This window comes from Carassius gibelio, chromosome A6 (genome assembly GCF_023724105.1).
Source record: "Carassius gibelio isolate Cgi1373 ecotype wild population from Czech Republic chromosome A6, carGib1.2-hapl.c, whole genome shotgun sequence".
NCBI lineage: Eukaryota > Metazoa > Chordata > Actinopteri > Cypriniformes > Cyprinidae > Carassius > Carassius gibelio.
In genome coordinates this window covers 21,970,525-21,985,072 of record NC_068376.1, presented here as the reverse complement: position 1 = coordinate 21,985,072, position 14,548 = coordinate 21,970,525, and the positions used below count along the sequence as shown (strand labels likewise).

General features: G+C 37.4%; 1 protein-coding gene across 2 annotated transcripts in view; it reads right to left on the bottom strand.

Moving 5' to 3' along the window:
- Nucleotides 1-11,773, bottom strand: part of slc9a7 (solute carrier family 9 member 7) — a 43,344-nt gene extending 31,571 nt beyond the window's left edge. For both annotated transcript variants that reach the window (XM_052599766.1, XM_052599767.1), the window contains exon 1: nt 11,408-11,773. In XM_052599766.1, the coding sequence (XP_052455726.1) occupies nt 11,408-11,696 (289 nt within the window). In that variant the 5' untranslated portion in view covers nt 11,697-11,773. The remainder of the gene's footprint in view (nt 1-11,407) is intronic.
- Between the last annotated feature and the right edge of the window lie 2,775 nt (nt 11,774-14,548).

Sequence of the window (14,548 nt, the reverse complement as noted above, 5' to 3'; positions counted from 1 at the left end):
TCGATTCACAAACTCTGGATTCGATTCTCGATTTTTTTTTTTAATATACATTTTTTTTTATTACATTCACTTAGGCATGCAACTAACACTTATTTTGACAATTGATTAGTTGGTCGATTATTTTTCGATTAATCGGATTAAAAGTCCCCATTTTCTTTATTTTAGTTTTATTGACAAAAACACACTATTCCACATTCTGTCCAATGTCCTTATAACAAATGTGCCAACAGAATGCTATAAAAACATACAGTGCTTAAGACAAAACAAATTTTAGGAATCAGTCCAGAAAAATTATTCTAAAAATGTTATTGTAATTTTTTGACAAATTTCAAACTAAAACAATGAAATAGTATTTATTCGCATAATAACAAAAATGGCTTCCTTTGCCTTTGATAACAGCTCACATGTTTGCTGGCATTATGTACTTTTTTTAAAAAATGATGTTTTTGTCCTTCGCCACTGTGTGTTCCATCTGTTTGACTCATGAGCCCGCAGCGCTGGCGCCCTTTCAGTAAAGATTTACTGGATAATACGCAGAATATGACCATTACATAAAAGGTTTTTGCGCCAAGGATGCACACACATATCTGTAAAAGCACCTGACAGATATTGTTAAGCCATTACGCTAATGCATCAGCTTGAAGCTTAAAATCAAAATGTATCATGTTTTGGGCATCCTAGATCACATGCCTTTACTGCAGGAGCTCATTCAGTTTCCTACGACATTTGTAGAGCATTCATTTTGTCCATAGAAATGCGTTATTCACTGCCATGATTTAATGCGACCGGCTTCAGTTGTACGTGCACTGTGGGCAGACCCGACTAATCGATGAGAATTATTGTCGATGATTTTCATTATCAATAATAATCGATTTTATTGATAATAATAATAATAATAATAATAAGTTTATTTTATATAGCGCCTTTCTCAGACCCAAGGTCGCTTTACATAGAAATAGAATAACAAACATAATAACAGAATAAACAGATTAACATTACATAGGAAACATAAGAATTAGTGATACAAACAGTAATACAACAAAACATACAGTAAATGGATTATAAATTGTATGAGGAGAAGTGATCATTAAACAGAAATGTCTTGAGATGCGTTTTGAAGAAAGGAAGAGATGAACAGTTACGAAGAGGTTGTGGGAGGGAGTTCCAGAGTTTTGGGGCCAGGGCACTGAAAGACCTACCACCCACGGTGGAAAGTCTAGTGCGGGGAATAACAAGAAGGTTTTGGTCGGAGGATCGGAGTGAACGGGAGGGGGTGTATGTAATCAGGAGGTCACAGATGTATGGAGGAGCGAGGTTATGGAGAGCTTTGAAGGTGAGTAGTAGTACTTTGTATTTAATCCGGGACGGGACTGGTAGCCAGTGGAGTTGATGGAGAATGGGGGTGATGTGAGCAGATCGTTTTGTATGTGTAAGGAGCCTGGCTGCCGAGTTTTGAATGTATTGCAATCTTTGAAGGGATTTGGTGGGTAGACCAAGGAAAAGTGAGTTACAATAATCTAAGCGGGACATGATGAAGGAGTTAACCAAAGTCTCTGCATCACTAATAGAAAGGAAAGGTCGGAGGCGGGCAATGTTACGGAGGTGAAAGAAGGCAGTTTAAGTGAGTGATTTGATATGATGATCAAAACTGAGAGTGGAGTCGAATGTAATGCCAAGGTTTTTGACAACCGGGGTGGGGTGAACGGGTGAATCATCAATATTAAGAGTAAAAGTGTACGGTTTGGAGAGCATGTTTTTGGGGCCAATCAGCAGAATTTCAGTTTTATCCGTGTTGAGTTTGAGAAAATTGTTTTCCATCCATGTTTTTAAGTCAGAAAGGCAGTCAGTGAGCGAGTGTGGGGGGGGGGGGGGGTCAGAGAAGGAAGTAGTGGTAAGATAGAGTTGAATGTCATCAGCATAGCAGTGGAAATTTAGACCGTGGCTGCGAATAATCTGACCAAGAGGGAGAATGTATATGAGAAAGAGGAGTGGCCCGAGAACCGAACCCTGAGGGACACCAATAGTGACTGGGGACATAGAAGATTTATGTGAGCCAAGTGCGACAAACTGCTTTCTGTTGGTGAGGTAAGATTGAAACCAACTTAGGGCTGTGCCTGAAACACCAATGGTAGACAGACGGGAGATTAAGACATTGTGATTTATTGTATCAAAAGCAGCACTAAGATCGAGAAGGATGAGAATGTTGAGTGAGCCAGAGTCCACAGACAGAAGGAGGTCGTTAACTATGCGTAATAGGGCAGTCTCTGTACTGTGACACGGGCGGAAGCCAGATTGAAAAGGCTCGTACAGGTTGTGATGGTGTAGAAAAGTGTGTAGTTGTAAGGCCACCACTTTTTCTAATACCTTAGCCAGAAAGGGGAGGTTGGAGATTGGACGGTAGTTAGACAGTGATGTAGGGTCAGAATTAGGTTTTTTGAGAATGGGTGTGATTACAGCAATTTTGAGTGCAGCAGGCAGATCACCAGAGTTGAGACAGGCGTTTACAATCAATGTAATGGATTCAGTTAAAGATGTGACACAGGCCTTGAGTATAGAGGTGGGGACAGGATCGAGCTGACATGAGGAAGAGTTAGACTTAATAATGATGTCAGTGATAGTGGTAGAGTCAATAGCAGTAAACTGGGAGAGCTGTGGGCCCATGGGAGGAGGAGTAGTTTGAGAGCTAACGTGGGTGTTAAAAGTGTTGTAAATTTGGGTAATTTTGTCTTCAAAGAATTTTAAGAAGGCATGGCACTGTTCAGGGGTCTTAGGACAGGCAATGAGAGGGGGTTTGAGAAGTTTGTCTACAGTCCTAAATTGATTAGTTCTTGCAGCCCTACATTCAGTGAATATAGTTTTTATACCAATGTTATTGAAATTTCTAAAAAATAAACCGTAAACATCAGTTTACAAATTTATTAGAAGAAATTAAGAGCCACTGGCATTTTTTTGTACAGGGTCCTTTTTCAAAACAATAATAGGGCCATATATAATGTTCTTCTTAATTTTTCTGATAATCAGATGCATGCAGGCAAATTTTGAGACCGCGTGGACGGGGTGCGCGGCTGTCCGCGAGCACTCTTGATGACGAAAATTACATAATGCGGACGGTGTACGGATGCGGATGGTCAAGTATACTTTGGCCTTTATCACGCACGAGATGCGATGACAATATAAGTGTCATTGAATTATAATGTTTTTGTTAACCTATACAGCTGAAGCAACTAGATGCTGTTGTTAAATTAAAATATTGCGGAAAAAAATGAATGTGGAGAAGATATTGTTTACGTCAAAACTGAAACCAAGTCATTCACACAGAACGCATATTTCACGCATTTTTTAGAGGGACATCTTCTATTACCCTTACACTCACGTCCCACACAATAGAACCACATGTTTAGAAAGCCATATAGAATTAAGGTGGGTTAAATTTTTTTCAAAAACATATCTTGAGACTTTATGGTGGGTTATCCCCATCCCACGTCATCTCATGTTTACATGAAAAATGTACTCTGTGTGACTGGCTTTCACCACTTTGTATTAACTATGCATGTACACATAATATTGTTTTGTTTATAGTTCTTTAAGCTACTTAATTATAATTGGTTTATAAACATTTTAAATATTATGCACTTTTTTCACTGTCATGTTTTCTTATGCTTTGAATAAACGTGCATCAGTAATATTTTGCCAAATGCGCCCTCTTGTGGCCTCAGAAAAGACCCCAAATGCTTTTCTTCACCCTAACTGAAATTATGCATTTTAAATTAGAATATAATTCGAATTTTAATAATATTTAATTGCAAATTTGAATGTAGTTTTTCAGCCATTTTGGCAGCCCTAATTCACATAAATAAAAACTTCTTTTAAATGTATGCTGAAATAAATATCAGAAAAGAGCGGCTTTTAAGAATTGAATCGAAGTTATAAAAAAAAAAAATAATAATAATAATAATAATAATAATGAAAAAAAACTACTAAATGAAAAATCTTTTTTTTTTTTTGCCCAGGCCTAAAGAAAACCAATTTGGAAAAAAACATTTTTTTTTGATGTGGCACAGAAATTAAACTTCTTTCCTTCAAAACACAGTATAAGCAGATTGGTTTATTTGTGATGATAGGAAGAAGGGATGAGGGCCTGCGGTGTCAAATCTGTTGGAGGGTATTTCCATACTAATGAAGTGGCAGAGAAAGTCAATAGCACACACAGCATGGGCTACAGAAACAAGAAAAGAGGCAAAAAACACCATAACCCCACAACCTCCTGCTAAAATCAGGCAAAATACACTGCTTTAAATCAATTTTAGATCTAGAGTAGACCGTACTGATTTAATGTGGAAAATCAGTTGCTTTCTGTTGAATGGTGTCAAATACAGTGACATGTGTTAAATGTACTGCAGACTACATACTCCAAGAATAAAGGTCCAAAAGCTTTACATTTAGGGGTCCAACAGCCCATTTCTGGGGCAGTAACCTTAAAGGGACAACTTTGTACCTTATCTACCTCTAAAAGGTTCATAGTAGTGCTTTAGATGTACATTTTTTCTACTAATGAAATAATGTGCACCTTTTAGGAGTAGATAATGTGCCCTTTAATACCCCATTAAAGGTGATGCCCCAGTGACCCAGCTACTGTACCCCTAAAGATAACATTTTTGCATGTTTTTTTGCCAGTGCATGGTACCCAAAGGTAAAGATAATAACTTGGCTTTGTTCACAGTAGAGCTGCAACTAACAATTATTTTTTCTGTCGACTAATCTAACGATTTTTTTTTTTTCGATTAGTCGACTACTCTAACGATTTTTTTTTTTTTACAATAAACAATTAATCTAATGTTCTTTTTTTGATTAGCTAATGAATCCTTTGGATAACTTTACAAAAAACTATAAGTACAACTTCTAATATAATATTTCAACCTTTATTTTCAACCAATGTGGTTGAAGTTTTTACAGTATACAAAAAGCAAAGAAAATTATTTTACTATGGTAAATATGAGTTTACGATAGCGTTTATAATTAAACCACAGTAGCCACAAATTTACAGTTGTCTGAGACGTCATGAAATGTTCTTTAGCTTCACAAACCATAAAATGTAGTCCGGGTTCTGCTATGGTTTAGCATGGTTTCCAGAGATCTGGAGCTGATTCGGGGTAGCTCGGTGGTTTGTGACTGTTGTCTTGCGGCGTGCTGTCTTTTAAGGGGCTGTTCACATATTCACAAGTTCGTTATTTCCAATGTAAATAAATGTTCAATGTGCTCATAATGGAAGCGAAAACAGGCGCGTCCGCGCCACATTGAGTTAAAAGCATCTAAACTTTTCAGAATGCCGCAAGCGCACCGCGGGTCATTTGACAAGAACTAACCAATCAGCTTCATCCTGTCCCGTAACAACGTTGAAAGCTCAGCTAAGATGAAGGAACAGCTGATCATAGCTGTATATGGATTGCCATTTTGAAATAAATTTAGTAGCAGAGCTACTGCAAGCGATTTTTAGTGCTGCAAATCAATGTATCCTTTGCTGAAGTTTCCACGTCTTCATGGAGAGAGCACGTCATGGTTGCTTAGCAACGGCAGATGCCCCAGGGGAAAGGAGGAGAAAGCGGCGTGACTAGCGTTTTCCATGCGTTTTTAGGGCGCGATATGTGAACGCCCCTAGCGCGTGTTCGAAACCCGCTCCAACACGGACTTTATTTTTTATTTTATCCCTACTTCAGCCGCTACTGGTGATCATACCAATAACTTGTAATCTTTACGAATAAGAATTTAAGAATATCAGAATCATGCAGTGAGCAAGTCTGCGTTTATTAGACACTTAATATGACATCAGTTTGTGCTTTTAGAAATGCAGAATCTGCTGCGGTCGTTCCATCACATCTGCAGCAGAGACCTGAACCAGGAAGTTGGTCACCAGTTGGTCATGTTTTCCTCTGAGGTGCTCGTGCATCGCATTTGTGCTGCCGTGGTACACCATGTCGGTTTTTGTTAAGGGAACAAAGGGCAATTTTATTTGTCCTCTGTTTAAAGTATTCCCATACTTTTGATAACAGTGGTCTCCGTTTTTGTGAAAGAATGCAATTTTCTCCATTCCTAGTATGCCATTACGCGAGATGTAAACAGTGTGACGTGTTGCAGCACTAGTTCACAGGCAACAAAAATTGTAATATGTCAGATTTAACTAGCAGGAACAAAATTAATGGATCAAAGCAAAATTAAATTGCCCACAATTTCAATGAATTAAAATGTAAGGGATGGGGATATGTAGAATCAATTATGTGCAGGTTAGCACGAACCAGTTAGCTTAGCATTTAACCCTGATGGTACAATGAAACTGCCCCTCAAACAGTTCAAGAGGGAAAAAAAAAAAAAAACATACTTTGCTGAACAATATAGCCAAGGAACAGGAATTCAATCCATTTTGTTTAATTCAGAATATTTTCTAATGCTGCTAACCAGTTAACAAAATTGCTATATTCTGAATATTTCTGTGAACTAAATTTGTCACACTACTTTCAGAACTGCATTACTTCCTGTTGACTGAATGTTTTATTTGGCTTTACACACTTATATGGGGAAAAGTTCACATGTCCGGTGCTAACCTGTGTAGACCATGACAAATTCTGCAGCTATCAAACATCATTCGTCCTTATTCTTGTTTATTTTTTCAAAAGTACAAAAAAAAAAAATAATAATAATAATAATATACATGTCATGACACCATTTACTTGTAGTTTCAGAGTAATAGGACAGGAAGGAGAAGAAATAAAAAATGGTGTAAGATGTTGTATTAATCATGTTTTCTTAAGAAAAGAATCTCCTTTTCAGTGTAAAGGCAAGACTAATGTCTGCAGTGAAACTGGATTAGAGGAGAGAGGTCTAAAGGCACATGGGTAGTAATAGTGTGTGTGTACGCCATTGAAACAACACACAAATCCTGAGAGCTACAGTGGCCATCGACATGAAGACAAGCCAGAGTACGGCTTCCAGAACTAAACTCAACATACAGAAGAGTGAGTTTACAACTGAAGGACAAAACCATGCATATACAGACGGTGTGCAGCAAAGCTTAAATGAGCATGTGCACTGCAGGGCATTAATAATTGGGTTAGCATCACATTTCGAACCCTGCAAAGACAATAAGGGAACTAGGACATCTCTCCCATCCAACCAGAATCCAGTTAATGCAGTTTAATGTTTTGTCTTCCCCTGCATTGTTGAGTATATCACAGGCTCAGCACACAAAAGCAAAACACAATTGCAACACATAATATGGAGTGTCTCTTGTAATCCAAGAGGGAAGAAAAAGGAAAGCCCCTGAAAGCCCGGTCAGAATGCTGTAATATACCGTAGGGAATACAGACAGAAATAAAAACACACCCAAGAAGACACAACTGTAACTTTACCATCTGCTATCTACCATCCAGCCAGTGACCAGGTGTCTCTGTTCTGTGAGCCAAAACATGTCAACCTTGTTTCGACCTGGAAAAAAAATACTACCTTGCACCAAACTGGTTCAACGCAACAGCTGAGGTCAAATCTGCTTTGTGATTGTGTGCGATTCATCCAAACAACACATGCAAGGAGTTTAATGGTGCAGAGTTATAGGAAGGAAGTACACACTATCAAATCTAATTACTCACTACAGAAAGCTCTGATGGAGCGTCTGATGGATAGGAATATAAGGCCCCGTCCACAAGGAGACGCGTTTAGCTGTATACGCATACATTTTGCATCGTACAGGCATTTCGTCCACACAGATCCAGCATTTTGGGAGAGTGATACCAATATTTCTTTAAACTGGGTCATAAAGTTCTTAAATCTGAAAACGCCACCCTTACATTTTCGTGTGGACAGCGAATGACGTCATCAGCCCACATCTCGCCCCTAGTCAGACACCGCTTCGTCACATAACAGCAACAAAAACATGAACAAACACTGAACGATTGTCTTTTTATTAACTAACATTAACACAGATTAATAAATGTATTGTTCCATGTTCGTTTGTATACCGCAAGCAAGGTTTATGCGCATAGTCCAAGTCTTCTACATTTTTTGTGTATCTCTGTGGCAGAATTACAGTGCCACATACTGGTCTGGCCTGTATACTACATCGTTTTGTGTCAGTTATGTGGTTTCGTGTGGACGCAGATATTTCTAGAGACGAGGGGGAAAAAAGATTGGATAGGGAAAGGTCTGGCTTTGTGTGGAAAGAGACAGACCAGTTTGGAATCATGTTAAACAGTTATACAAACTGGGTTTACAACATGACTTGGACCAGGCTGACAAATATACAATATATATTATTGAATATACAATAATGTGTAATGAAAAAAGAAATAGGGGGTTTAGAAGTATTTTCCTGCTAAAATACTCTGTAGAACAAACATATTAGCCTTGACATTAATTAACTGCTTGAAATGAGGGGAGCAACAACCATTAGAATTTTTAAAACTGTACGCTACCTTTCAAACATTTGGGTCTGGCTTTGAATTAAAGGTTTCCTATGGTCACCAAGACTGCATTTATTTGTTTTAAAATCAAGTAAAATGGGTAATACATGAGAAATACAGTAATACATGAGAAATACAGTAGTACATAAGGAAATCATAATTGATTTCATTTGTAACACTATAAATGGCTTTACTGTCATATTATCAACTGAATGAGTCCCTGCTGAATAAAACTATTAATTTCTTTGAATAGAATCATACTGACTCAAACTTTTAAAATTGTTCTTGCACCCCTGTTTGAACTTCACACAAAGCACCGAACACTGCCTACTGTATTTAGTATAAAATCTCCCATTATGAATTCCACTGTTGTTAACGGTTGTAATGCTGTTATTTAATAGCAATGGTAATCTTGCTGAATGTGGATCTTCACCATGATTGCATTTGAACTAGTGATCAACTGATATATCGGCCAATATTTTACATTTTTTTTAAATATTGCCATTGGCCGATAATTATTGTGCTTGGCCAATGTGTGCGAGGCGGACTTTTAATTTGAAGACTGAATGATTGTTTTTATATTATTAATAACAGAAAGGCAAACAATACTTTCTTGTTTGCTGTCAGCATTCAGCAAATACGCATATCATTTAAACAAATCTTTTAAATGAATAACATTAATGAACATTTCATTTCACAAACCTTGCAGACTTAGTCGAATCGAGCAGATCTTGTGAAGAGTGCATTTGTATATTGCCTGATCGCCTTTACCGCTGATTAGAGAACCGGCTTTACTGACAAGATGCGCATTAATTATTGGCAAATATTTATCGTTCATCCCTAAATCTAATCAAAATTGACTGAAACGGTGTGAAACCAAATAGGTTACAAGTCTGAACCTACATATGGAAAAAGAAAGAACGGAGGTGTCTTGCAGCTTGCTTACAATTGCTTCAACCCAGTCTTTTTCTCATGTCCAAGCAATGCTTTTGAACTTCAGAACAACCACTGATGAGAGAGCTCTCATTTTCACTTAAGACATGCCACATGTGAATTTGCTAACCTTGCTGAAGGCTTTAGAATTTTTCACACTAAGGCCCAATCCCAATTCTATTTTATACCCCAGAGTGTCAAGGGGTAGGGGAGAAAATATTCCCCTAAGGACTGGGACACCACTACCATTACGTCACATGTCATCATTCGTAGTCTAGCTATTTCAATACACACATATACTGGTGTGCATTAGAGCCTTTAATTATAGTTCTGTATTAATGAGCTGCTTACTGACACACACACATATTGGAAATCGCGCAGCTCACACATCCAGGAGAAAATAAACTTGTCAACGCTGCCCCACGACTTTTATTAAATACAGTTTAAATACTGAATTGCTACATTATATTTTCCAGCAACGAGAGGATACAATCGCTGTTTTTAAGTAAACTCACTCTAAAAAGATAAACGCACTGATGCGAATACACAGAATTTATATTTCCCTCTCTCTCTCTCTCTCTCTCTATTGAATAGGCAATATTTGAGAAAATGGTTTAGAGATTTCTAATTATTGGGAGGGGATTAGCCCCCATCAATATCTACGGCAGTTATCTCCCTGATCAGACATATGCTGTGCCACTATCATGCAGTCTGTAATGATATGATGCTAGCAAATATTAGCGATTTTTGGAAAACATTTCTTTGAGTAAAAAGACCATTAATATGAACTCACAATTTAATGTAACATAAAACAAATGATTGCTTTTCATTAAAATCTTTATTTATGCCAAAAAAGCTTACATTTATGTGTCTTTTTGTTCGCTGTAGCAACCATGTTGTTGGGATAATTCTTACTTCTTCCTTCGTTTGAAGTGTGGTCCCGAATAATCTTAGTTTGAAGGGCTATCTGGCCCTTCCCCTTCCCCCTCCAACCAAAAGAGAATCGGGACACTCCTACCCCTTCATGTGAACCCGCGAAACGATGGGATAGGGTAAAGGGGAAGGGCTAAGGGGTAGAATTGGGATTGGGCCTTAATTAATTAGTACATCAAAAAACATTGGCATCATTTAATCATGTTTAGAGTGAATAATGACTTAAATTTCAATCCAATCTGTCTCATGGCTCCAAAAAACCTAGAAAATAGTGAACAAATTAACATTTTTATGATGATTAGGCTTTTTTTTGGGGGGGGGGGGGGGGGGGGGGGTTATATATAAAAGGTGCCATTAATTGCAGGTGCACGGAAAAGCAACCAAAATAATTCTTCACATTTTTGTGTTCCACAGCAGAAAAAAAAGGTTTGAAGCAACAGGAGGGAGAGTAAATGCATTGCGTTAATTTTGGGTGAACTATTCCTTTAAAGTAGAGCTCATAAAAGGTTTAGGAAGGATTCTTGACACAGAAGACATAACATCAGGTTGCTGTAGACTGATCCAACCTGAAATTCAAATGCTGTCACAAGCTAGTATGAGGAACTCAACAGAAGGAATGAAAGAAAACAAAATAAGAAGCGAAACCCCCCGCGACCGAGTCCCTGAATAGCCGAGTTATGGAGTAAAATGTCATACACACATACGATATTATGCAATATTAAAACTGTGGGTTGCATATGGGCTAAGCAACTGTGGTGCATTCAAGAACATCAATCTACTCCACGTCCATTTAAACACACCGCACTGAATTATAATGACATTCGACGCACAAGATTTGTATTAGCGTTCGTTCAAGCTAGCAGGCTAAACGTTCTGATTCAAGTGAGGCTTAGCTAAGGGTTTACATGATGGCTGTTTCAATACCTAACGAGCTAGACAGAAAATGCGCGAGAACCACGCGACTAAAAATGATTAAACTCTGATGACTCGGTATTATTACGGCCAACATGTTGTCGAGCTCTTCGGTTCATTCGGTTTTGAGACACAGACGATGCTTAACGCCTTTCGCGATGTTTAAAATACTCATTTCTTACCGTATATCATAGCCAGTCCTGTTTCGTGCAGGAAGCGCACTCTTCTGTGTTTGAAGAGCCATATTGTGAGGATAGTGAGTGTCAAAAGCAAAATGAATGTAAGTAAATTCACGCTGTCCTGCCTGTGACTTTCCTCTGCCTCCTTCTCCGTGGCAAGTTCCTCAATGCCGCCGTCATCTGCTGTTATCCGACAACATTGGTTTAAAATGAACATTATAATAGCAAACAGCGAGCTGTGTCCTCCTAATGCATATAATGTCCATGGTTTTGGTGCTGTGGCCGCCTCCATGGTGCAGGATGCTTGTGGCGGGTTTCTTCACCCTCTGCTCTGCTGCGTCAGCCACAAGGTAGAGTCAGATACAATAATGAGGTATCAGAGCAGACCGCTGCTCAAGCTCTTAAAGAGACACACACACCAATATTTCACTCTTACTAGTACATTTCATGAAAATGATACAAAACTGGTCTTGAACCTCTTGAATGAAATATTTCTAAAACATTTCAACAAACGAGCAGCGAAGGAGGTGCTTAACTTGAAAGAAAATGTTGATTTTATGCCTCTGGTAGTCAAAATGGAGGAGCTGTTTCATATTATATAAGCTTTAAACATTTTGCAACCCTTAATAGAGTTTCAAACCCTGAAAATGATGATGCAGTTGTCTAGCAGTAAACATTAAGTAAATAATGAAACATTAGGATGTCACTATGTGCAGTAAATGTGCAATAGTCTGGTTTGTAGTTATTGACACTTGAATTAAATATTCGTTTGTTTTCTGAGTTGAGGTTTGTGGACAGGCCATTTTAAGAGGTGATAGGGATATCTGATGTGTTTAAATTTCAATGAGGATTAAAATATTTGAAGCAAAGTAATTTTTTTTCTTACTCACTGAAAACTGAGTGGTTTTGAAGAATGCTAACCCCTGCAGTTTTATTGACCTCCAAAGGTTGATAAAAACAAACAAGAACAGGAATTTAAGATTTCCTTTTTGCTCTTTTGCATACTATCACACTTCCTTTGTTAGATGAAAAATGGAAAGTCATCATTTCCTGGTTTTGAAAACTACATTCAAAACTATCTTTTTAGTAGAGTAAAGATAAAAAATAATCACACGTTTTAGATACAAATGTCGTTTACACTTATGTTAGGTTTGCAAGTGTAGGTCAGTTTAAAAAAGTTTCCAGGATTTTTTTTACAATGCTTTAGACATGTTTTCTTTTTAATAATTTCTGAAAGCCTTCTTTCCTTGCTTCCTGAAAAAAATATGAATGTCTGTATATTATTATTTTATAATCAAATTATATTTATTTGTTTATAATTAGAATTTGTCATCAGGTGTTATGTTTAATCACACAGATGAGTTCATGCAGTTTACCAAAGAACATTATTTACAGTATGTTGCACTGTAGTTGAACGGCAAGTGCAATACTACGTTTTCTGTGTGACACATGTAAATTTATTACAAATGTATATGCAAGTAATCTTATACAGCCACCATGCTAAGACTTTTTATGTTAATCTTTTAAATGAAATTCAAATAATTTAAACCACATTTCACATAAATCCTTATGAGAAAACTTTCATAAGCTGATTGATTTACATAAAAGTTTACTGACATCTTTCCTTTTTCTTGGCACACAAATAACATAAAAAGGCGAGTAACGGAAATATTTGGTTCTCCTACATAATTTTTTATTTTCTCAGTAAAATTATTTGTTTGCAATTTACAATAGTTCAATGAAAGAGTACAAACTCACACACACAAAACAAAAACAACGTGGCCTGTTACTGAATTTCTGAACAATGCATTCAATGAGCTGCAATGTTATTAACCTTTCTTTTTAAAAAAATGCAGTTTAACCTTATATTAATATCTTAAATGTATATACAGGAGTGTTATTTATTTAAAAGCACAAACTGACACATTTGATGACCAGGTTGTCATTGAAGTGAGGCTATTTTTTAATTGCAGGGTTTTTTTTTTTTTTTTTAAAGGGGGGGTGAAATGCTATTTCATGCATACTGAGTTTTTTACACTGTTAAAGAGTTGGATTCCCATGCTAAACATGGACAGAGTTTCAAAAATTACGTTGTACGTTTGAAGGAGTATTTCTGTTCAAAAAATACTCCTTCGGGTTTGTCACAAGTTTCGGAAAGTTTTTTTCGAGTATGGCTCTGTGTGACGTTAGATAGGGCGGAATTTCCTTTTATGGGTCCTAAGGGCACTTCTCCCGGAAGAGTGCACGCTCCCGTATAGCACAGCACTGAGAGCACAACAGACTTCACTGATCACAGTGAGAGCGTCGCGAATTGTCACAAAAGTGTGTTTTTGGTTGCCAGGGCAAGACAACCCTGCACAGATTACCAAAAGAGAAACAGCATTAAGGGACCAGTGGATGGAGTTTATTTTTACAGAGCATCAACGGAGTTGTGCAAGTGTTTTTGTTTCTTCCCTGCATTTTGAAGATGCTTGTTTTACAAACAAGGCCCAGTTTGACGCCGGATTTGCACATCGTTTATTTCTTAAGGATAATGCAGTCCCAACGAAAAAGGGTCACGATCGTGTGTTGGAACCGCAGGCGGTGAGTAAAACTGCTTTCCTCACGGTAAAGTCACAGCTTCCAAACGCTCTTAACGCAAAAGCCTACTGGCACTCGTGATTTTTTAGCTCCGCCCACACATCACGCCTCCAGCCGGTCATGTTTTTCCGGGAAAAATTGGTACAGACTATCTTTCTCTTATGAATATAATAAAACTAAAGACTTTTTGGAGTTATGAAGGATGCAGTACTACTCTATAGGTACTCAAGATTAACAGGATATTGAGTGAAAACGAGCATTTCACCCCCCCTTTAAAGTCTTAAGAGCAAAACATCCTATACAAAAAAGCAGGGTCATCTTACCCCAATAATGGAACATGATGCGCCCTGTTGTGATTTTAAATTGTTGAGCATTAGAAAGGTCTTTTTTCGTTTTTGTTTTTTTAAGCTAAAATGTGGACTACCTTGCTTGACCTAATCATGAATATTATATATATTATAGATTAAATTATATTTATTATATTTATTTATTTATGAGTAATACACACACATAGGTTATATGTAGTAATAATAAATAAGTAGGCCTACAAATACAACAATATAA